The sequence below is a fragment of the Uranotaenia lowii genome, chromosome 3 (assembly GCF_029784155.1).
Source record: "Uranotaenia lowii strain MFRU-FL chromosome 3, ASM2978415v1, whole genome shotgun sequence".
In the NCBI taxonomy this organism is placed as follows: domain Eukaryota; kingdom Metazoa; phylum Arthropoda; class Insecta; order Diptera; family Culicidae; genus Uranotaenia; species Uranotaenia lowii.
The window spans coordinates 192595414-192620385 of NC_073693.1; the positions used below are offsets into that span (position 1 = coordinate 192595414).

General features: G+C 35.1%; 1 protein-coding gene across 2 annotated transcripts in view; it reads right to left on the bottom strand.

Annotated features, from left to right (window-relative positions):
- LOC129751676 (uncharacterized) overlaps positions 1-24716 on the bottom strand; it is a 93000-nt gene extending 68284 nt beyond the window's left edge. For both annotated transcript variants that reach the window (XM_055747333.1, XM_055747332.1), the window contains exon 1: positions 23462-24716. In XM_055747333.1, the coding sequence (XP_055603308.1) occupies positions 23462-23615 (154 nt within the window). In that variant the 5' untranslated portion in view covers positions 23616-24716. The remainder of the gene's footprint in view (positions 1-23461) is intronic.
- Between the last annotated feature and the right edge of the window lie 256 nt (positions 24717-24972).

Consider the following 24972-nt stretch of genomic DNA (forward strand, 5'->3'; position numbering starts at 1 on the left):
ATCATCAACTATCGCTAGTGATCAATATTAAAATGAATAATTATGAAGTGTGAAACGTGAAAAACTACAAAAATATGTACGCAAACCTTACAAAAAAACACAAGTTGAAAAAATGCAAAATAAAAACGATGAGGAGGTTTTATGCCCTTTGGAGGAGTCAGATGAACTGTACTGCTCAAGGGGATTTTCCCTGCTCAAAAAAAAAAAATATGCGAAATGTCTAAGAAAGTATGCAGAAAAAATTTAAAAAATCGAATTTATTTTTTTCAGAAAAGTAGTTTTTGAAAAATCGTAGTTTTTTCCTTAGATTTGAAAAGTTCTAACAAATTTTTTAGTCTCAATCAACCAAACAATTTCTTTCCACCAAATGATCAATGTTTTAGTTTTTTATTTTAAACTTTATTTCTGTATGTATGCTAGGTCATTGAAGTTTTACTAGACAGTTTAAAGAGCGTAATTTTTTTGGAGATAAGTAAAGTCTGTATTACAAGAAAACATTGCCAACGTTTCGCCTCCACTTTATAACGAAAAAAACTAATGTTCAACAGTTCCTAGAAAGAAGACAATGAATTAAAAAAGGATTCTTTCTTAGAAATTAAATTTTACTTTGTCCTCAATGGGTGTCTTGCAACGGTCACTGGTGTTAAACTTCTGTCTTAAAATTTTATTTATCCAATTTAAGGTTCAAATAACGAATAGCGTTTCAAACACGAGATCGCGTACTCAAACACAACATTCAGAGATTTTTTGCAATTCTAACATATTACAGGCGAAAATTTATATATTATCGAAACAAAACCAATCTTTATAGTTTTTTTCTAACCAGGTAATCACTAACATCGATCGAGTCAGCAATTTTATCAGCACCGCTAACTTCTCAGTACGCGATAATGGATCCTGGTTAAACATTTTGAGTTTTATCCAATTAAGGCTATATGATCATTTAGAATCCGGGCAGTTTCAAACGTGTGTATTTTAAAAACTATTCATGTGATCGAAAAACTTTCTATGGAGGAAATGAAGAAGTTAATATGGTATTTAATGTTAAAATATATATATAAAAAATGATTTACCGTTGATTTAAAAAAGTACTCTTACTTTATCCAATATCTTTTTTTATCTTTGCATACTTTTATCAGTCATGTATTGATCTATTATTTTATTTTACACAAATTAATCTGGAAAAACCAATTGGAATCTGATTGGATCCTTTTCATAGGTAGACATCTCGAAGAATTTGACCTGACCGGTTTTAACATAAATTTAGTTGTCCATCAGAACACATCTGAAACATTGCGTAAAAACCTGTTGTACAGATTGCGATCCATGAAACTGCTCATTTTGAGATATTTGTGGGGTGTCTACTGGACAGGCAACAATTTTTGCTTGCCGGAAACGGATTTACTGCATAGTTAAGCGATCTGCATTAAGTTATCCCCAATAGCCATAGACTTTTTATCATAGTTGAGATCAAGGGATCCACAACGATGCTTTGTTTGAACTTCCTGAGCATCCTTAAGTGGCTTCTTATACTTCTGAACGTATGGGCCATATAAAAATTTCATAAAAAAACAGAAGTCCAACACAACGCTGCTAAAATTTTGCATATCCGAGATCTAGTAAAGTAGTTACCACCGAAATAAAGAGCTCGGATTCTAAATTATCATAGCTAAACACCCAGAAGATCACATGCAAAGGTTATGAGAATTATAAGTTTGTTTGCATGAGGTTGATTTTATTTGATATTATTTTTAATTTTCAAATTCTTAAACGATTTTTAAGCTCAGATTATTGTCGTGACTGTAGCTTTAATCCATCTTCGCTGAAACGATTCAAAAACACAAACCGTTCGACGCGTCATCTTTAAAAGTCAAATTTTAAAGCATGATGAATAACGCGGAAATTCGAGGTGGCTTCAAACTATGATGTGTAAAAACGTGGCTCCTGAGAGTATTTAGACTGTCCGGAAAGTTTCATTTTTCCATTAGCTTACCCGTAATCAGCCACTGGGTGCGTTAAGCAATTCAACAAGAACTAACTTATGCGAATCTGGAGAAGTTGGAATATGGGCTGTTTTACTTATTGTCGTGGCTCCAGAGAGCGTTAATATTCGTGATTTTCTTTCAATCGTTCAGAAAGGAAACAGAACTGCTTATTGACATAAATCGAAGATGACAACAATCTCAAAACACGTCAAAAATATTATAATGAAATGGAAATAAATCGTTTGTTAAAGTTCTATAAGAGACTCGAGGGTGAAAAAATAATTGCTTCAAAATAAATTGAACAATTGCACGCATTAGAACCCAGAAATCCTGGATTCGACTGCCCGAGCCTCACCGATATCCACCAATGGCATGTTCATTAGTGCATTTTTTGTTAATCTATTTAGGGTTTTAGTCTTTTTATTTTCTGTTATGCAGTCTGAATAAGTTTTGGGTGCGTTTTATTTTTATCCTTATCCTTGTTCAAGTAGGGAATAGATATAAAAAGCAAAAAATAATAAATAAGAAGATAAGAACATAAGAACTTGAAAAATATTTATTGAAAATGATTGTGTTTAATATCATTCAATTAAAACAAATTCAATCAATATATAAGTTTTTGTGCTTCAAGGAAATTTTGAAGCATTTTTTTCAATGCTTTTTGTTCATCTTGTTTGTTACTCATTTTCAAGATCTGTAGCTTCGCTTTAATTAACAGATTGTTGTACTTATTGGCAATTAACCTCGCGCAGGATGTTCAAGGGGTATCAGGTATTAAAAACTGATTTGAGTAAGGCCACAATAAACCTTCCTTTAATTCCGACAGTTTATTCTATTTTATTTTTTCGAGTCGAGCCTGTTATATTTTTTCTAAAAGGTTCCTAAGTTTTTGGGTAAAACTGAACAATTTTGATCCAGAAGTATACGCAGTAAGAACAATCATGATCATGACTGAGCGCACCATATATTTTCTGGTTGTTGGAAGTCTGGTGTATGTATTGCAAATAAAGCTGCTTTTAATTGATGACTTATCACCGACCAACATCCAATGCATTATAAAATATCCATGCTTCCTGTTGTAGAACTTTCATCCACATGATCCATCTCCATTATTCCCAAATATAGTGCGAGTGGGTGTAATGATGGGATTGAATGGATACACAGACTTCAATATAAAAAAGAATAAAAAAAACTAACAAAACCACCTAATATTTACTCCTGTAACTTGTTGTCTTCATTTAGAAAATCTGTTTTCCGGAAATGAGCAGAGTTATCATGCTTTACCACCATTTATCATTTTCACCATCTTTCATTTCATCTAACCTTCTATCCATCTATAAACAAAATTTCACAATTTTTAGATGTTCCTACTTGAAAGGGCATCACTTTTCACCGATAAGGCCGATAATTTAAAGTAACAAACTGAAATTACGGTGATAAACCTCTTCCTAAAGTTTATTTAGTTAAAGACGGGATCTGACAAAAATCTTTTTTGTCAGAAGCTCAAAAAATTAAAAGATTGACTGTCGTTGATTCAATCGTGGAGAGATTAAAAAAGTTATAACCAACATGCCTTTTTTCACAAATAAATTAAAAAAGTTAATGATGAGAAAGGCGCACACGGTGTGTCTTCCATTTTTTTGGGAGTGGGGTATAATGGTTATTATCATCTTTGCTGCAACTCTAACAAACTTGCAGGCTAAAATTTATATGGTATCGATAACAAAAACAATATTTTAGCTTAGCTTAGCATAGCTTTGCTTAGCTTGTTTGACTACTCATATCCACCTTATATCATTAACCCCGAAAAACTTTAATTAGTCTTCAACAATACAGTGAAACCCCGATTTTGTCACGCACCGATTATGTCTGCCCCCGATTTTGTCTACCCCCGATTTTGTCACCTTTTTTGACCCGATTTTGTCACTATTTTTTATTTAATGCAAAAATACTCAGTTTCAAACGTTTTGCGTGCTTTTGCTTTTGGGATGATTATTAATTGATATCGCGTTAATTGACAACATTGTTATGTCACATAAAAACATCGATAGCGACTATGAATGACACAAAAAAAAGATGTCAGTTTTCTACCAGTGTTTTTATTCACATTTGAACAATAAAAACGTTGGCAAATACAATCAAAATAATAAATATAACGACACAATGGACCCTTGAAGCTAAAGGGTTAAAATTGCGAAATAGCTTATTTAAAAAAAAACACGCTTTCAAGTGGCTATGTTATTCCAATTTCCATATATTTTTAGAAAATTTGTATTTTTCATTCGAACGCAAAAATAGGAATGTTAATGTTATAAAATGATGTATTTCAGCAGGTGGATGTCGGATGTAGAAATATGGCTTTAATAGAAGATCGAGTATACGGTTCCACTTTCAAGATACTAATGAACGAGAATTTATTTTCTTATTTGAAATAGGGTATTCAAGTAATTTTTCCGTTTACTCTCGCTCTCTTGATCTATGAAAGCTTAGTTCATCTTACTCATTTTTAGGTTAAACACAACAGTAAATGAAACGCTAAAAATCTGATAAATTCACCAAACAAAGTTTGAAAAATGAAAAATTGGTTGACATTAAAAACCTTAAATCGACCTTTTTTTTCTCTTATACCCCTTTGGCTTTGAGGGCCTCAATTGAGCTTTCTTCAAATCGATTTCCCTAATACGCCACAAGAAGATGACGTCATTTATCGAGAAATCTAAAACATCAGCCCAATCAACTTGTTATCCGTACAGCTTTATTCGGAATAAGCAGAAGGAATGCTTCCCCAGTTGTCAGTTTTGATTTTTTTATTGGAAGTTGTTTTGAACAATACATTTTTCAAACTTATTTAAACACCTAGATTTTTTTACATCATAGGGATTTTAATCACTGAGGATCTTTCATTCTTCTTGATTCCAAACAGAGTGTTTTAAGAAACATATCATGATCATTTTGTGATATTTCGATGAAAAAGAGACTTAACGCTTTAATTATCAACTAATAGAACGCAAAAAACACCCTACACTTTTTTTTAAATGACGCAGTAATGATGTTTCTGATTAATTTGAACAGAATTATTAAAAAAAAGGGTGCTTTTCGAAAATTACCCGATTTTGTCACTGTCCCCAAATTGTCACGCTAAAATGTATCATGGGGGTGACAAAATCGGAGTTTCACTGTACCACAATTTTCTCATGGTATTGATAAAAATGTAATACTATGTTGTGTCAAATCATTCAATGCATTTCGAATTTCATGATCGCTGGCGTGGTTAAGTAGAACGAGTTAAGGCAGAAATACATCTTAGATGTCTCTTGACGCTGAATTGTGATGCAAAAATCGTCGGGTGCGTCGCGTCCGCGTTTTAGTACTTATCGACAGCGTTGACCGCTGACGTGACGCGACGACCGACGCTGTATTGTGTTTCTGCCTTTACACATCGTCAAGGGTTGCTATTCCGTGATTGATAGATGCCATCAATTTTGTACAAGTACCAAAATAATGCAGCTTGGGATAAGCAACCCATTATCAATACACAAAACTCATGCTCTCCCTTTAATGGAAAAAAGATCAGTAACGGCACCGGGCATGTTCTAGAAGTCAAAGAGGTATGAAGGAAGGATTGTTAGTAAGATACTTTCTAGGATCAACCATAAATCTGATATTCCAGTTTTCTTCGAAAGCTTGTATTGAAACTTACTTACTTACTTAATGATCCCGCGCCGATCCTCCGGTGCATAGGGCCGTGGTAAAAGACCTCCACTGTTGACGATCCGGAGCCAGCGTCTTCACCTGGTCCCAGTCAAGACGGCTAGGCTTCGCCGCCACGAGTGTATTGAAAAACTTTAAAACAATGATAAGTCAGTATCGCCAGCAAACATGATTTAAAGCTTTTATATGAAACTTGAAACAATTTGCAAATTCTGAATATTGTTCTCCTGTTTTAAGGATGGAACCATTATATCAATTGTTGAATTTGTTTTTTAAAATCTTTGCCTCACAGCAATCAAATTCTATTATTATTCTAGAATAACAATCATTAAAAATAAAATCACAGTAAACGTTGGAATACCGAACTTGAGAGGAGGATTAATTACTATAAAAAACATTGTAAATATTTCAGTAAATCGTTTTCAATTTGGAACAAATTCTTGTTTAAAGGAATATACGATTGCTTAGTAGCTCGATATTTCTTCTTTTGCATGGTTGATTAATTTATTTATTTATTGAGTAAATGAACCTTCAAACATAGCCAATTTTAATAAATGTTAGCAACAAAATATTTTTTTCGTTATTTTCATTAAGTTATATTCAATGCAACTGAAATTAAAATTGTACACCTAATCTTGAAATTTATGAGATCTTTTCGCTATTTAAATTCCAATCAAAATGGATAAAAAAAATACACCTAGGTTTTTTTTTACACGGTTTTTTTTACACGGCTTTTTTTACACGGTTTTCGGGAATTAACACGGTTTTTTTACACGGTTTTCGCGAATTAACACGGTTTTTGAGAGAAAATATTCCAAGTCCTTTTCAAAGGAAAACACTTAAAATCTTTTTGAAGTTTCGAAAATCTTATCTCTTAGACTAAGAACATGATACATGAGACCTAAGACCTGGGACCTGACACCTGAGACCTGAGACTTGAGACCTGAGACCTGAGACCTGAGACCTGAGACCTGAGACATGAGACATGAGACATGAGACATGAGACATGAGACATGAGACATGAAACATGAGACCTGAGACCTGAGACATAAGACTTTGGACCTGAGACCGGAGACAAGCTACTAGAATTAGTACCGCGAAAAACAAGTTTAGCTCCGATTTCTACATGCGACCCCTCTAATGAAAGGTTTTGACTTGTAGATGACGAAAAATAGTGTCGCGACTTCGCTAGTACAAGCTACTAGTGTTAGTACCACGAGAAATTAGTTTAGCTCCGATTTCAACTTTCGACCGGTCAAATGAAAGGGTTTGACTTTAAGGTGATGAAAAATAGTGTCGCGAGTTCGCTAGTACAAGCTACTAGTGTTATTACCGGTAGAAAGAAGTTTCATTTCCGATTTCAATTTGCGACCAATCAAGTTAAAGTGTTTGAAGCAAACAGAACTCAAGGTTAGTTGTGAGATACGTCTCGCTGGTCGAGTGGTTAGCGTGGTAAGACGGTAATCGCTGGTCTACTGATGGCATGGGTTCGATTCCCATCTCGGTATTGGAGTTAAATGTTAATCTTAAATTTTCAACGTAATTAATTCAGTCTACAAAGCCTAAATCGGCATAGACAACGTTTGTCTTTTAAACAGAGATACCGTCTGGTGCATCTGGTGCATCATTCAACAGTTTTCAACTTCAATGGCCTTTAAAAACATTATTTCCGCAGATAATCATACCGTTTGTACAAAAAAGTTTTAAAGTTGATTGCACATTAAATTGAGGTAGTCAGAAAAATTATTGGTTCCACCAGTTGTAATGTATTTGTAATGTCGTAATGCATGAAGTACCAATTGCAGTAGTTTTTGGCTTTGTTTGAATTACATTTTATATTTTTTGAACCATAAATGTTTTTATGGAAAAAGCATGAGGGTTCAACAAACATTTAGGGGTGAAAAACACTGTACCAAATTCTACTAGCTGAAATCATAAAAAATCATGATTGGATGGATAAAAATTTTGAAGTTATTTTTTCATTAACCGCAAATTTTTCAAAGAATGCGATGTTTGATAAAAATTTTCGAAAATTTGTAGCATCTTGTTCAAGTTTTCAAACAATCAAAAAACGCACGGGCTCACAGCTCTCAGAGCTCTCTAGAATGATGATTTTACTCAATTTTCAGCTGGGTGCTGCAGCTTCTGTTTGCGCGTTTTGATTTATTTTGCCAGTTATTAAAACAAAACGTGATACAAAATATAAAAAATACACTTTAAATACTATTCAATTCCCCGAATTCTCAAGATTACCCCCTGTAACCAATATCACCAAGAAGTCAATCCCTTTCACTTGACCGGTCGAAAGTTGAAATCGGAGCTTAACTAATTTCTCGCGGTACTAACACTAGTAGCTTGTACTAGCGAAATCGCAACTCTATTTTTCATCATCTAGAAGTCAAACCCTTTCACTAGAGGGGTCGCAAGTCTAAATCGGAGCTTAACTAATTTCTCGCTGTACTAATCCTAGTAGCTTGTACTAGCGAAGTCGCGACACTATTTTTCGTTATCTACAAGTCAAACCCTTTCACTTGACCGGTCGAAAGTTGAAATCGGCGCTAAACTAATTTTTCGCGGTACTAACACTAGTAGCTTGGACTAGCGATTTCGCGACACTATTTTTCGTCACCTACAAGTCAAACCCTTTCACTAGAGGGGTCGCAAGTTGTAATCGAAGCTTATATAATTTTTCGCGATAATAACACTAGTAGCTTGTCTCAGATCTCAAGTCTCATGGTCTCAGGCCTAATCTTTCATGGCTCTTGTCTCATACCTCAGGTCTCATGTCTCATGTCTCAGGTCTCAGGTCTCAGGTCTCATATCTCATGTCTCATGCCTCTTGTCTCATGTCTCATATCTCAGGTCTCAGGTCTCAGGTGTCATGTCTTAAGTCTCAAGTCTCATGTCTCAGGTCTCATGTCCCATGTCTCAGGTCGCAGGTCTCGTGTTTTATGTCTTAGGTTTCTAGTCTCAGGTCTCAGGTCTAATGTCCCATGTCTTTGGTTTCATTCTTCAAGTCTCAGGTTTCATGTCTCAGATCTCAGGTCCCTGGACTTAGGTCTCAGGTGTCATGTCTAAAGTCTCAGGTCTCATGTCTCTAGTCTACATTTTCAAGTCCAGGTCTGATGTCTCAAGTCTCAGGTCTCAGGTCCTAAGTGTCAGAACTTCAAAGCTGCAGAATTCGAATGGTCTTTTTTTACACGGTTTCGGGAATTAGCACGGTTTTTTTTACACGGTTTTCGGGAATTAACACGGTTTTTTTTACGCGGTACGTATATCAGTGTAAAAAAAAACCTTACTGTATTCTGATGCAGCTTTAATGAACTAACGACAGAACATTAATAAAACAAATAATGTCACATTTTCTTTTAAAAAAAAATGGCCCTTTGCATTCAAATGTACCTGAATTTAAACAAACGTTCTGCAAAATGCATTTCTAGGAAACGATGAATTTTGATATACATGATCAGTTCATAATAATGCATTGCGTTTCTTAACTTAAAGAAGACAGACAATTAATTGAAAGCAATCCATTTTTATGGACAAAAAATAACAAATCAAATGCATTGGCATTTAAACTGGTTCAATACTTATCCTTGAAAAAGAAAAAAACAACTGCTCAGTATGAATTCAATAATCCTCAAATTATCGATCTTCCGGAGCCGCCAATCATAGATTAAACAACTGTTCCTCCATTTCTTGATAAATTTCTTCTCGATCGGTACTAGTTTTGAACACCTGATAAAACTAGATGTGAGGCAATTGAAACGATTGTCCAGTAAAATATTCAATTTTTTCACTCGAATTACAGTTTTTTGCTAGCTTGAGAGAGCTACAGTACCGTTCATTATTGTATAGAACTTGGAAGCAAGCTCACTGTCACTTCGACTTTGAACTTCCACAACTTTTTACTCTGATGATATTTTTTATCAATTTTTTTGCGTTAGATAGATCAACTATCTATCACACCATTATAACACAAAATTTGAGCTCTCTGGAGTTTGTGTGGCCTGAGAAACAGTAATTCTACAAAAATCGAACTTTTTGGACTTTTCTCATTCAAACTGCAATATCTCTGAACTACGCTACATTTTTAATTGAAATTTTGCAGAGTGATTGTTGAAATATGAAGCTATCATGTCTGAAGTTTTCGAAAAGTTATATCAATGAGATCAAAAGTTACGCGAAGTGCAATATTTCAGGCATGGATCTAGAAATGCGTTTTTTATAGAATTTTGGACGAATGTTTCCATAGGATAATCATATTCTCGGTTTAACAACCAGTAAATCTATTTCAACCGAAAAATCACAACAATATCGCGAGATTCTGATTTCAAAACACAAATGGATCATTTATTCCATTTTTTCTTTTCTTCATTGCTTTTGCCAGACATTTTTTGTCTGATTGGTGGAGGAAACGATATTGTTCTCATGAATCGTCCAAAATTCTATAGAAATCGCATTTCAAGGTTCATGCCTGAAATATTGCACCTCGCGTGACTTTTGATCTCATTGATAGAACTTTTCGAAAACTTCAGACATATTTCAACAACCACTCTGCAACATTTCAGTCAAAATGGATCTTTTATAATAAAAAAGTTTTGGAGCAAAGAAAAAAAGTGGCCCATGATACCCCACTCTCCCCTACTATTTTTATGCATTTTCTCAATATAATTCTAAGAAATTACATTTTATATGTTTATAATGTTCCATAAAAATATATTATTGTTTATTTAAGCAGCTTTGTAGAATTTAAAAAAAAATTACCAGGAAAAATACTAAGATTAAAAAACTGATTTTTCGAGAATTTTTCATATTTTACACTTTAACTCTTAAGATAAATGTTTTTGAAACTTGACGTTCAGTACAAAGCTTCATTAAATTGTATTTCAAATAAGTTTGTGGAAGACTGCAAAGAGATTGAATCAATGGTTTCAAAGTTGAATTTTCTATCTCACTTATAGGGGTGTTAAAAAAAATTACACTAGTTTACAAAATTTAAAAAAAAATCGTTAACTTGATTAACTGACCAACATTTTTAATGTAAAATCGGGCGCTGAATCCGAAAATGAAATTCAAAAACATCTCAATAGAACCGTTTTTGAGTTATGCTCCAAATATGAAATTTCGGAAAAAATAAAAAAGTTCTTGTATTTAGATTGAAATATCTCGGACGGCATAACAGTAATTTGAAATCCCTCTTTTGCATATTGAAGGTGAATAAATTTTCTATCGATCATCTGAACACTGTTTTTGAGTTTGACCAACAGTATTGTTGATATTAGTGACTTTATGAGAGAAAATATAATAAAAAAAACATTTTTTCAGAGAAAATTTTGTTTCAACGAAAGTTTTAGACTCAATGGTAGCATTCAAAATATTTTCGATTTTCTTTTGCCCTTAAATGTCAATTTAAAACAAATATTTCAAGTGGTTGTTTATCAAAATCGGTTGAAAATTGAAGTAGTTATAGTCAAAATTATTTATTAGCTTACTAGAAGGTCACATGCCAAGTTTCAGGAAGATCTGACCATAGGGAGGGGTTGCTTGAGTCTCAAACGTGAATGTAATTTTGAGGTATTTTGCCCGGAAGGAACGAAAAATACTGGTTTTTCATCAATAACTTCTTTCACCAAACCAACTCGGTAACATTGTTTTTGTTGTTTTTTATTTAAAGTAACTGATGGGTTGGAGTTAGGTTAAAACATTTATAAATAGCTAGCATAATTCCAACGGCGAGTTCAAATTCAAACACGTGGTCAGCGAAGTAGGCGAAACCGAATACGCACATGGTTCGAAGCGTTGCGTACGATTGAAACGCAGCCGCGAAGACAGCACGCTTTGGGAAGAACGCAAGTGAATTGGACAGATCGAGAAGTTTCTTTGTGAGTCAAGAATCATCACCATGTCTCTTGGTTCCCGGCGGCGAAAGTGAACGGACGCATCCAGCAAGCGCTCCGAAAAGTGTGTGGACGAACATCCAAAACGGTCCGAACGATAAACAGTGCAGTTAGTGGTATTTCACATTAGAAATGACCTTCAGTTTACTGAGTTCAAAAATGCTGTAAACTAGTGTTATCATTACAATTTCTGATACAATGGTTTTCAATACATCTAGAATAGAAAATTCAAAACAAAATAAATTAGCAATAATATAATTAACGACCACGTTTTTCACATTTTTTACCACTGTGCACCCGAGGGTTTAAGTCTCCTCACTCTTTCCTATAAAAGACTGGAGCGTTTTGGCAAACTGAGGCTTTATATAGAAGATCCCCCTCAAATGGGAAATTGATGCGACTTCCTAAGGGGAAAGCCTTTCTGTCCATTAAACTACTTCAATTTCAATTCGGGCTATAAATGTTTTTGCTTAACTGTTAGTTGGTAGGGTAAAAAGGGGAGACTTTGTTCCATTACTTATGTTCCTCATACCGTCTTGATACAAAACAACAACTCATCATCTTTTACAGTTTCTGATCGCATGTAGGATGATATATACAAAAACAATGTATGCAAAACCCAAAACCCAAGCGTACATTAGAAAATTAATGTAGACAATGAAGATTTCATAGCAACAATAAATCATTACAAGAATGAATTGGTATTGAAATAAACTGTTCTGTGGCTTTTCCTAAAAATCTTTGCTTTGAATCATACATCGAAAACTGTCGCATCAATTTTCCTTGAATCGTTCTAACATCGGACAGATATATTCTATCCCAAAAACTTTCAACTGCCTATACCTCATTGAACCTTTCATGTGGCATTTGTTAAGCCCGATGGACTAGTTGAAAACTTTGCGAATCGTGTTTTCGTTTGAAAGTTTTTCGAAGACATTTTTGTATCGCCACCTCGGCAAAGTGTTGACGTTGTTCGGTGATCGCCATTTAGTTAGAAGCCCCATCTCGGGCAATGGAAACACACTGAAAGTTGATTCTGGAGGGATCAAATTGTTTCTGAGTTGATATCCAATTCCAAAAACTATTCCAATAGGAAACCAACTTTGACCCAAGAAAATCGACTCCCTCTGTAAGATGTTTCGTGAAATAGAAGAGTTTTTTTTTCTTTAAAGTGTGTGTTTGTACGAAAGTTTAGGAACAAGCTTCAAGCTCTGAAGGAACACAATTTTTTCTCGATTTATTAGATTTTACAGCGACGAAACTCATACCATTGGCGATTGATTGTGGAATACGAAAAAATTGAATAAGTCAGAAGATATATCGCATTACACTCAGCCATTTGGAGTTCTAACTTGGATTGGAATACTGCTGTGGTATATTATGGTACGAGAAATCTTGAAAAACATTTACATTTATAATTTTCCCCTTCATACAAATCATTGCATTGCTTTTGTTCTTTAAATATTATTATTTGCAGAAACTCAGAGCTTATCAACATTATCCAATGGACCCAAGCTGTTGATAAAAATTATATACCTTACCGTATACTGGGGAAACTTTGAACAGCGGAGGTACATTTATCAACATAATTTTTTTTTCATGAGATTATCAATAATTATGTCATAAGTGAATGTATCCTTAAACCGTTTAAAACTTTAGAATACTAAAACATCAAGCTAAAGGGAAATTTGGTATTTTTCATCAAATTTCTGAATTTAGAATTTCAATTTTCTTGAAAAAATATTTTTCGAATGCCTTCTACAAACACTTCTGTTGATGACCTGAAGCTTCTAAGAAGGATATTAATGAACTTACGTAGAAGTTAAACTTTTAAGCTGTGTGGGATTATTTTTTTTATATATATTATGATAATTTTTAATATAATTTGAATTTTTTTCCAAAGGCCATATTTACTTCGTTCTCCAAAAAACTTGTACAGGAGAAATGAGTAGGATCCCATCCAAGCGGTGAATTTCGAAGAAAAAAAGTCAACAAACACATTGGAAATATGTAGGAAGTTCATTTGATGTCGGAACAGGAGCGTTGTTCGGCCTTCATATCAACTTTGTAAATACATCTCTTGATTCTACCTTTTAGGTACTAGATCTTCGATCGAAATTCTAGCTTATTGCCAAAATGTGAACCGTATGAGAAGCGCGGTAAAAATGAAGAAAATAAACTTGAAACTTTTAGGTTCCTCTTTTCAAAGTGTTCTCTTTACTGAAACTAGCTGGGACTCTAGCGTTAACAGTGAAGAAGTTTTCGGTTCGAGGTTTAATGTGTTCCGCAGCGATAGAAATTTAGCGTTGTCCAAAAAAAAAGTCAGGTGCCGGCGTTCTTGTAGCTTTGGATTAGAAGAAATTACATTGCAAACATATACTGATTCTATCTTTGTAAAAACATTATTGGCAAAGGAAATGCACATTTTTGCTTCCGTGTACTTTCCACCTGAATATGCCACTTCACACTATTTTAAATTATTCTTCCACATTCTTGAAAATGCATTAGCTGTACAACCGGAAGCAAAATTACACATTTATGGCGATTTCAATCAACGCAATGCTGACTTTATTTTGAATGAAGACAATGAAGCAATTCTACTTCCAGTCGTAGGCGAGAACGAAACGTTACAATTAATCTTCGGCAAAGCTTCTATTTTAGGCTTAAATCAAGTTAATCATGTTAAGAATAGTAACAATAATTATCTTGATCTACTGTTTACTAACTGTATAGAAGACTTTTGCGTAAACGAATCGGCTGATCAACTATGGAAAAACGAAGCATTTCACAAAGCGATAGAATACTCGCTCTTTATCCATAGCTGTGCAAACCTCGCGACTGGGAGTACGAGGAAATGCCAGACTATCAGAACTCAAACGTCGAACTATTGAAACTAGAACTAATTAATATAGGTAGAGTGGTCAAGTGTATTGAAGAATGATGGAAATGTTGATACAACAGTAGAAACCTTTTATAACATAATGATTAAGTATGTATGTATGTATGTATGGTTCCCCCATCGGTAGCAAGGTCCTGCCTATGTCTGTGTGATTGGCCCGAAGGCTTCCACGGCCGATGGTTCGTCGAGAAAAGGCATCCAACCCTCAGAAACCTACAATGGTTGGCTACCACTCCGCTTGCAAAGTTTCTTTGGGTTATCCCCAGATGCATTCCGTCTGTAAAATATATGTAAATAAAATATATAAATATAGTAGTTTTCTTGTAAAACAGTTGACGAAATTTAATAATGTAACAAACAATGATTAATTATATTTAGTAATATATAGCAATTAAGATAAAATATATGATAATTATAAATATGCACATATACAGACCGGTATGAATAAATATATAATCAACAAATCATCATGAAAAATATGAAATATGCAGTGACAAATTATTGAGGAATTATAGAACTATAAATTATAGATAATTGAAAGAAAGCATTGTGACCTAAAGTACCAAGACAGATAAATTATTTTTATTTTGTTCAGATTTTTTTATTGAAAAAAAAACGAAACGTTTAAACGGATTATATATAATTTATGCAACAAAGGTTTATTTTAAGTATTAATAGTTTATTTTGCTTTGCGGTTCGTTGAGATGAATGAATTTGTCATAACGCTTATGGATGTTTGTTCAACCCTTGTGAAAAATAACATTATCTATATATATAAAAATGAATTTCTGTCTGTCTGTCTGTCTGTCTGTTCCCTATAGACTCGGAAACTACTGAACCGATTTGCGTGAAACTTGACAGGTGGGTGTATTGGAGGCAGGGGAAGGTTCCTATTATGGTTTGAGACCCCTCCCTCTCTCATGAAGGGGGGGGAGGGATCTCCCAAACAAAAGACAATTTTTTGCATAACTCGAAAACTAATCAAGCCAATGGTATCCAATTTGGCATGGGGTGGTATCTGGGGAAGAGGAATATTTCTATGAATATAAGGTACCCCTCCCTCCTCTCAGTGGGGTGATAGGAAGGGAGGAGGGGGACTACCTTACAATTTTTCATATATCTCAAAAACTAATCAAGATATTGGAACCAAATTTGGCATGGGAAGGTATTTGGATACGTAAAATATTTCAATGATTATTTGAGACCCCTCCCTCTTTGCAGTTGAAAGGGGGAGGGGCCTCTTTCATATTTTTTTACGTAACTCAAAAACTAATAAAGCAAATGGAACAAAATTTGGCATGGGAAGGTATTTGAATACGAAAATATTTCTATGATTATTTAAGACCCCTCCCTCTTTCCAGTAGGGAGGTATAAGGGGGGAGGGGCCCTCTTTTTAATTTTTTACATAACTCAAAAACTAATTAAGCAAATGGAACCAAATTTGGCAAGGGCGGGTATTTGGGAACGTGACATGTTCTAATGATTGTTCGAGAACCCTTCCTTCTTCCAGTGGGGAGAAAGAAAATAGGGAGGGGAGTTTCATACAACTTTTACATCATAACTCAAAAACTACAACAGCAAATGGAACCAAATTTGGCATGGAACGATATTTGGGTACGAGATGTGCTTCTATGAATATTTGGTATCCCTCACTCCTTCAAAGAGGTGGATGAAAAGGGGGAGGAAAGGTCTCCCTTACAATTTTCAGTATAACTGGAGAGTTGATCGAGCAAATTGAACCATATTTGGCATATGAGGGTATTTGGATTTGAGAAATGCTTCTATCATTAATTGAAGCCCCACTTTATTTCAGCGGAAAGATATTAAGAGGGTAAGGGGAGCTTCCATTTAATTTTTTTTTGCATAACTCGAGAATTTATCGAGCAAATGAAACCAAATTTGGCATCAAAAAGTATTTGAGTACGAAAAATACTTTTTCTATGTGAAACAATTCCTTTCTTGCAGTAGGATGATAGAATTGGGAATAAAGGAAGGGAAGAGGAGGCTTACATTTATCTTTTTTTTACAAAATCCAAGAAATGGACAAAACTTTACATGGAAATGCATTTTGGTATAATTCTAATCTGACACACCATCCTCCTTTCAGTGAGTAGGTACATAGGAGAAGGGAGGTGAGCCCAATACAATAGTGTTAGCATAAGTTCTCAATTTATGCTAACGAAGCCAACAAATGGAAACAAATATGGCATGGAAAGTTATTTGTTTACGAGATATCTTTCTACGATTGTTATAGATCCTTACGCTTTACAGTGTATATAGGGGAAGAAAGGAGGAGGGTCCATATAAATTTTGTTGTAAAGCTTTAAAACTTATCAAGATGATTTTTGGGAACGAAAGAATTAGGTATGATTGTTTAAAATCACGACCTCCATTCAGCAGGGGCTGAAGGTAAGGACAAGGGAGGGGCTCTCTTATCAGTTTTTCAGCATAAATCCAGAACATATCAAGAAAAAACAACCATATTTTATAAGTTAGATTGTTTGCGTAGTATTAATTTGAGACCGTCCAGACAGCTTCAAATTATCAGATCCTTAACACAAATTTAAAGAGCAAGATTTAGAATATTCGTTTAAGTTATCTTTGTGTTGCAATTCAAACTCCAACTGCAGCTCTCATTTTATAGCGGTTGCTTATAAATGATGTTATAATTTGATTTAAAGTAATGCCAATAAAATAATGAAAATTTGAATAATTTTTGAAAATATCATTTGATTTTGAAAGGTGTAGCAAAGCACACCGGGTCAGCTAGTAAATCTATATATATAAAAATGAATTTCTGTCTGTCTGTCTGTCTGTCTGTCTGTTCCCTATAGACTCGGAAACTACTGAACCGATTTGCGTGAAACTTGGCAGGTGGGGGTATTGGAGGCCGGGGAAGGTTCCTTTTATGGTTTGAGACCTCTCCCTCTTCCAAGAAGGGGGGGGAGGGCCTCCCAGACAAAAGAAACTTTTTTGCATAACTCGAGTACACATCAAACAAATGGTATAAAATTTGGCATGGAGTGGTATTTGGGAACGAGGAATATTTCTATGAATATAAGGTACCCCTCCCTCCTCTCAGTGGGGTGATAGAAAGGGGGGAGGGGGGCTATCTTACAATTTTTCATGTAACTCGAAAACTAATCAAGATATTGGAACCAAATTTGGCACGGGAAGGTATTTCCCTCTTTTCAGTAGAAAGGGGGAAGGGGCCTCTTTCAATTTTTTTTTTACATAACTCAAAAACTAATAAAGCAAATGGAACCAAATTTGGCATGGGCGGGTATTTGGGAACGTGACATGTTTTAATGATTGTTTGAGACCACTTCCTTCTTCCAGCGGGGAGAAAGGGAAGAGGGAGGGAAGTATCATACAATTTTTACTGCATAACTCGAAAACTACAACAGCAAATGGAACCAAATTTGGCACAGAACGATATTTGGGTACGAGAAATTCTTCTATGAATATTTGGTATCCCTCACTCATTCAAAGAGGTGGATGAAAAGGGGGAGGAGAGATCTCCCTTACAATTTTTAGTCTAACTGGAGAGCTGATCGAGCAAATATAACCATATTTGGCATGGAAGGATATTTGGATACAAGAAATGTTTCTATCATAAATTGAAGCCCCACCTTTTTTCAGTGAAAAGATATACAGGGGGAAAGAGGGGGTTCCATACAATTTTTTTGCATAACTCGAGAATTAATCGAACAAATAAAACCAAATTTGGCATCAAAAAGTATTTGAGTACGAAAAATACTTTTTCTATGTGAAACAATACCTTTCTTGCAGTAGGATGATGGAATTGGGATTATAGGAAGGGAAGAGGAAGCTTATATTTAATATTTTTACAAAATCCGAGAAATGGACAAAACTTAACATGGAAAATCATTTTGGTATGATTCTATGATTATCTGACACACCATCCTCCTTTCAGTGAGTAGGTACATAGGAGAAGGGAGGTGAGCCAAATACAATTTTGATAGCATAAGTTCTTAATTTATGCTAATGATGCCAACACATGAAGACAAATATGGCATGGAAAGGTACTTGATTACGAGATATGTTTCTATGATTGTTATAGACCTTTACGCTTTACAGTGTAGAGAGGGGAAGAAAGGAGGAGGCTCCATATACATTTTGTTGTGAGGCTTAAACACTTATCAACCAAAGGAACTATATTTGATATAAGAGAATTTATGGCAACGAAAAAAATGGGTTTGATTATCAAAGATCAAGACCTCCATTCAGCAGGCGGTGAAGGGAAGGACAGGGGAGAGGGCTCTCTGATCAGTTTTTTAGCATGAGTCCAGAAAATATTTAAAAAAAACAACCATATTATATAAGTAAGATTGTTTGCGATCGATTAATGTGAGACTTTTCAGACAGATTAAAATTATCAAATCATTAACACAAATTTGTAGAGCAAGATTCAGAATATTAGTTTAAGTTATCTTTGCGTTGCAATTGGAAACTCCAGCTGCAGCTCTCATTTTATAGTGATTGCGGTTATGTTATAATTTGATTTAAAATAATAATAAAAAAACAATAAAAATTTGAATAATTTTTGAAAATATCATTTGATTTTTAAAGGTGTAGCAAAGCACACCGGGTCAGCTAGTTATTACTATAATACTGAATTAAATGCAAAAATAACAACAACAAAAACAAAAACAATGAAGATTTGAATAAATTGAACTGCTTTTAGTCTACATACATATTTCGTAGGATAAAAAAACATCAACATAATTCTCATTTTTCTATTACTTGTGGCTTCACGAAAAAAGAAATTCAACATACTGAACAATCATTCTACAGTTTAGAGCAAAGAATAATAATCATTTTAATCAATAAAATTAACAATTATAATTTAGAATAAATCTGAAAAACAATTGTATATTTTGTTAAGTGTCGTTTTCCTACCATGCTTGGCAGCACAATGCCATCGGAATATACGAGCGACACCTCTATCAGGCTGCGAGAGTGAGACAAACTGTATCTATGAAACCCAGGGAGATGGCATCCCTATCCTTTGTCATTGAATTTGACAACCATCAAAATTACGGGCCCACGATTTTGTGGGCCCATAACAAACCTGACATTTTGCTGTCAAGGACCCGAACTAAATGTTAAATGCTAGAGAAGTATGGTTGATAGCACACTAACACATCAATCATTCTGATTCCTCATTGGTTGAAATTTTGACTTTTGAGACTTCGTACTGCTTTGAGAGGAAAACACCATAAACGTCTCTCCCGATGGATAAAAAAAAAGAAAAAGATTCTTGTTCGAAAGAAGAACTAGATTGCCACATCCCTGATGAAACCGTAGTCAATGTCTACTCTAGTCTACAACGCAATCGAACCCCAAGTAAACAGTGAACGCAACTGACGTGAAAACGTTCATTTGGGATGAACCCTGTATGTAATATTAACTGTTAGGTACGTTTCCTTAAAAAGTCTTATAACTTGCTGAGATAGGAGTGGTATGGATGGGATGGATCGGTACGTAGTGATATTGTTGTTGTTGTTTGTGTCTTGGGATGGCTTAGTGATTGGTAGATTATTATTCCAGTTGGTACGGTTTAAGCATCTATTGATCAAATGACGAGGAAAGTCATTAATCAGTAAATGTTTGGTGATTATCGTCCTTTTCGTGTCTTCATCCATAATTGTTGATAATTTGTTCACCCTGTCGATGAAATTTCGCATGATAGCAATTTTCTGTGAGAGAGGATGAATGGAGTTGAAGTTCAACAAACGTCCCGACGCAATAGGTTTAATAAACCATTCAGTTTGGATCGTGTTGTCTGGTTGCCTTATCACAGTCATGTCAAGGTATGGGAGTTTGCCTTCACATTCAACGTGTGTTGGAGTTGATCAGCTGGTACGATGAGAAATAGATCATCAACATACTTTCGGAGCGTGGGTATCGTGTAGCTGAATTTAAACTCAACTTACGCAGGAGTCTTACATTCCATACACAGACACACACAAAAAGAACATCATAATAAACATGATAACAAGGAAACCAACAATATGTTCAGAGGACGAATGACCCTGCGTGGTAAAACTACTTTTTATATAAATAAACTTTCGCCGTTAAATTTGTAAATTTGCTGAAACATCAGAAATATTATATCTACAGTTTTTATAGCCAGTCTTTAGAACCATGTTAGTTTTTGATCTGTAGCAAATTTTTTTTCCAATTATAAAAAATTAATAAATTTTTTAATATGTTGTTTCCTTTACTGTCTGGTAGTAAAATTATGTCAATTTGCGTTTGCTTGAAAATCTGTTTATAGATATTATTTGTGAAATTGTAAGAAGGAATCAACCATTTTTTTGTAATAACTTTTCTCATAAGAAACTTTAGTATCTGTCATTAATCTTCGCGTCAATCGTTAGTCAGGCCTAATAAAATTCTGGCAAAGGATTTGTCTTTGGCGTAGTATCGCGATTTTTCAACATCATATTTTCTGTTGAGGAGACAGTCCGCAGCGGCTATAATGTTTTCGTTACTCTAAACACTATTTTCATTTAGTATTTATAAGCTACTTAAATCTTTATACTTTATCTCACGAGCGTACATTTATTTTGGTTCCTAAATTTTAAACTCACAACTTCAAGTTACAATCTATTAAGGTCCAAAGTTGTAATAATCTTTAATTTTTCATGTTATTTGACGATCAAGATTCTGTCTCAATACAGTTGGCATAGAATAGGGAAGAACGAACCTGGTTGTTAAACTCCCTTGAAAAAAAGTTACCATAGAAGACAAAGATGCTATCCACTACGCAGGAACTTGCTGGCTCAAAAGGCTCTAATGGATTGAAAAAAAATTATATAACGATAGTTTTAGTTATATTTTGGAAATAATTTTTACTTTATTTTTCAACCGATTCCAGAACGACTTCGGTCTGCTTTTGAAATTTCGCTGTTATCGGTTCAGATAAGTTATGTAGCAACGTTTGCTGGCTTTCTTATAAGCAGAGTTCAGTTTGCGATATTCCCTTTTCGTGATGAGGCACTTGTGCTTATGGTAGTTTCGGAGAGCGCACTTTTTTGCAGTTTTCTGTCGCCGCAGTTCTTTAATAACCCAGGGAGTTCGTAGATCACCATCGACGCTGCGTTTAGGCACATGGCGATCGATAGTGTAGCTAAGGATATTCGAAAATTTTTCGGCAGCTGCGTTAGGATCAGAGAAATCTAGTTCATCTGCCCATTTAATAGAATCCAGAACGAGGGAGATAGCTTCAAAGTCGGCATTCTTGAAATCTTGATAGAAGGATCTTGTTTTCTCTGCGGGAGCAAATATCATGGCAACATCGAGTGAGATCTTTCACGATGATAAAATCTATGTCATCATCAATTTGTTATCATTCCATGAAAAGGTATATTGAAATAAAAATTTAATGAGTGTTGTGGTATACAAATGTTGCATCTAACACTGCTTTTGCATGATGTCCCGTTTGACGGTGGAAAGTGCTAAAACAGCACTCTATGCTATATGGTATATGGTCAGTTTGTTAAATTCGACATGACCCATTTTACTGCCACCCTAATACAAACATATATATCATGAACCATCACACGTAAAGATTACTTACAAATTACAATGAAATTATTTAAATATTAACATCCGGAGCGAACTGGGCACCCCTTTTTTCTAAGGAAATACGTATTTTCTCATATGAATTTTCACAAGAATCAGCATCGTTGTTCCTTTAGTATAAATTTTTAAGCAAAAAATTAATCTTTACAAAAATATTTAAAAAAAACAACTTAGCTCTGAAAATATTATAATTTTTGAGCACCAGAAAATAAGCTCTTATTATCGTTAAACAATCTTGATCTATAATGCCTGCACTGCAACGTGCAGCATTGTTCCATAATTTTCACCATCATAGAATTTTTGATTTTCCAATATGATCAATTTTAAAACACCTTTTTACTTTAATTTGATGACTTGGGGCGAACATAGTACCATTGATCGGGGCACTATGAGCATTTTTTGCCGTATAATTTAGCAGCAAGTTTAACTCGATGAAGTCGACTAAATTATAGAGCTACAGTTTGATCAATTCACATCTGACGATTGGTAAGCTGAGGTGTCGGGGAGGTAATCAGAAGATTCAAGTTCGACTTGAACTCGATTACCATTTATTATCGATTGTTTTGATTGTTGCATCATACAGCTAGTAGCATCTTCCGTCAAACAAAGCACCAGAAACAAAATGTTTAAGTGTGGGCAAATTGTTTGTATTCTAAAAACAGACATAAAACATTATTTTTTCATTGCTTTGAATGATGGATCTACGACTCACCGTTTAGTGGATTATGCATCGATCATGCATGGTGAATGAAAAAAAAATCACCTCGACAAGAAATCGAACTCGAGCCCTCTGGTTATCTCTCCGAAATCTTACCGATATGCCAAATTGTTAGATAAGAATAGTCAATCTATAGCTCTATAATTCAGTTAACTTCATCGAGTTAAACTCGTTGCTTAATTTTACGGCAGAAAACGCTCATCATGCCCCGATTAATGGTGCTTGTACTGCCCCAGAGAAGGCTACCATTATGCCCCTACAATAACTGATTTTCAGGTTTCGGCAAAAAAAATTGAAATGCGTTTTTAAACGATCTACTTTTTCAAGTTCCTGCCTGGAGAGAGACTTTTTTAGTGTCTGAACACAAAACCAAGATGAAACCACATGTAGCTCACTTATTAAAGTTGATTTATATGGTAAAATAAACGTCCTTCTTAAGGTGGCCAATATACCCTTATTTCCCCAATGGCAACTTAATTTAAGCAAAATATTTTGAAAATTGTCTGTTGATAAATGCCTGATAATCCTAAATCACTAAATTTACTAAGAAAGATTGTACTTTTCTAACACATTTGAGTGGCAATTATCCTAATTGGAAACGCAAATCGATTAATGAATTCGATCAAATGCTTACCTAAATCATCACCGGAAATGTGCCGTACAATAATTACTATAATAATTAATCCGAAAAGACCGCTTATGATCCTATGCTCCATTTTTTCCTTGTTCGTCACGCTCTGAATCTCAGTGAAACGAACAAAGCCGTCACCATCGTATTCAATGCACATACAGATTTCCCCAAACACTTCCAATCTGAGCTCTTAATCCTTCATGGTAGTGACACGCTGAGCTTCGGGTTTTTTTTTATTCCAATAATTCCTTCATTTCCACATTACAAAAACATTCCCTGCTTGGTAGCACTTTTTCTGTTGATTTTTTTCTATCTAGATAGGGCACGAAACACTCGTCATTTCCGCCGTAAGCCCTCGGAAGCGGAAAATAATAATTATGGGGGCTTCATGAATCATCATCATTATCAGTGCTCATCGAAATTCACCATTGATTCCACAATTTATTGCTGCCAATTTTCGAACAGGCCCCATGCTGACTTTCCGACAATTTTTCCCAATAAAAAATAATTATAGCCCCGTACACGGATGCTGCTTCTCTTTGTGAACTCACCAAATCAAAACATCATATTTCACTTGAACTGCGAATGATCCATTACCGCAATTTGTTGTCACAGATGGTGGACTTCGAGGCGTGAAAAAAATACTCGCCCTGTAAGAAGCACGATTCGAGGTCTTGAATGAAGTAGAAAGAAGCACTAGTGCATAGAACTTCTGCTTTCATTGCCATGCATCAAAAGCTCATCAATCACTTTGAACTCAGGGGCAGCCTTTAAAACGCTTTTTGAACCTTCCAAGACCGAGACATCACACGGTACAAGAACTTTAAGTAACACTACACAACCGTAAAACCAAACACCGTTCAAGTGGAATTTGGCACTCACACACAGCAGCGGGGGTGAAATTTTACACCTCCTCGTCCCAAACCACAGAACGGTGACTGTGGCTGGGAAATATAAAACGAAAAAGTAATAACAATCCCACCCTAATCCTCGTCACTTTGGTCGATACGATCTTTGCCGGGATATATTCTCTTTCCTCGTCTCCTTTGGATTGGGATTACTTCCCGCTTGACAGTTGTCCCTTTGCGTCCCTGTGCTGTGGGGAAATTTCACGGCGCATCCACAAATGGGCTCCACTTCACTTCTAAATCCACCTCAGATGCTGTGTAGAGAGGACACATCGAAGCCACAGCATCCGGCCAATCCGGTCGCCAAAACCACGTGCACCTTCGACGGACTCTGTGATGTAACTGAATTCTAGATTCAGACTTCCAGTTGATGAACCTACCTCAAAGAAATTGTGTGTTCCAAATTGACCGGCTGCTGACTGCTGGTGGCGACACTCAATCTGCCGCCATAGTACATATTTATTTGGCGAGAGCAGCACCGGCGGAAAATGAGTTACCGGAAAGCTTTGGCCCAGATTTTCTCGGCTGAGAGCCGAGTTTCTCGTTCTCCCAGAAAGCTTTTCCGAAGAATCAGCTGATGGAAGGGTACACTTTTGTTTACTTTCC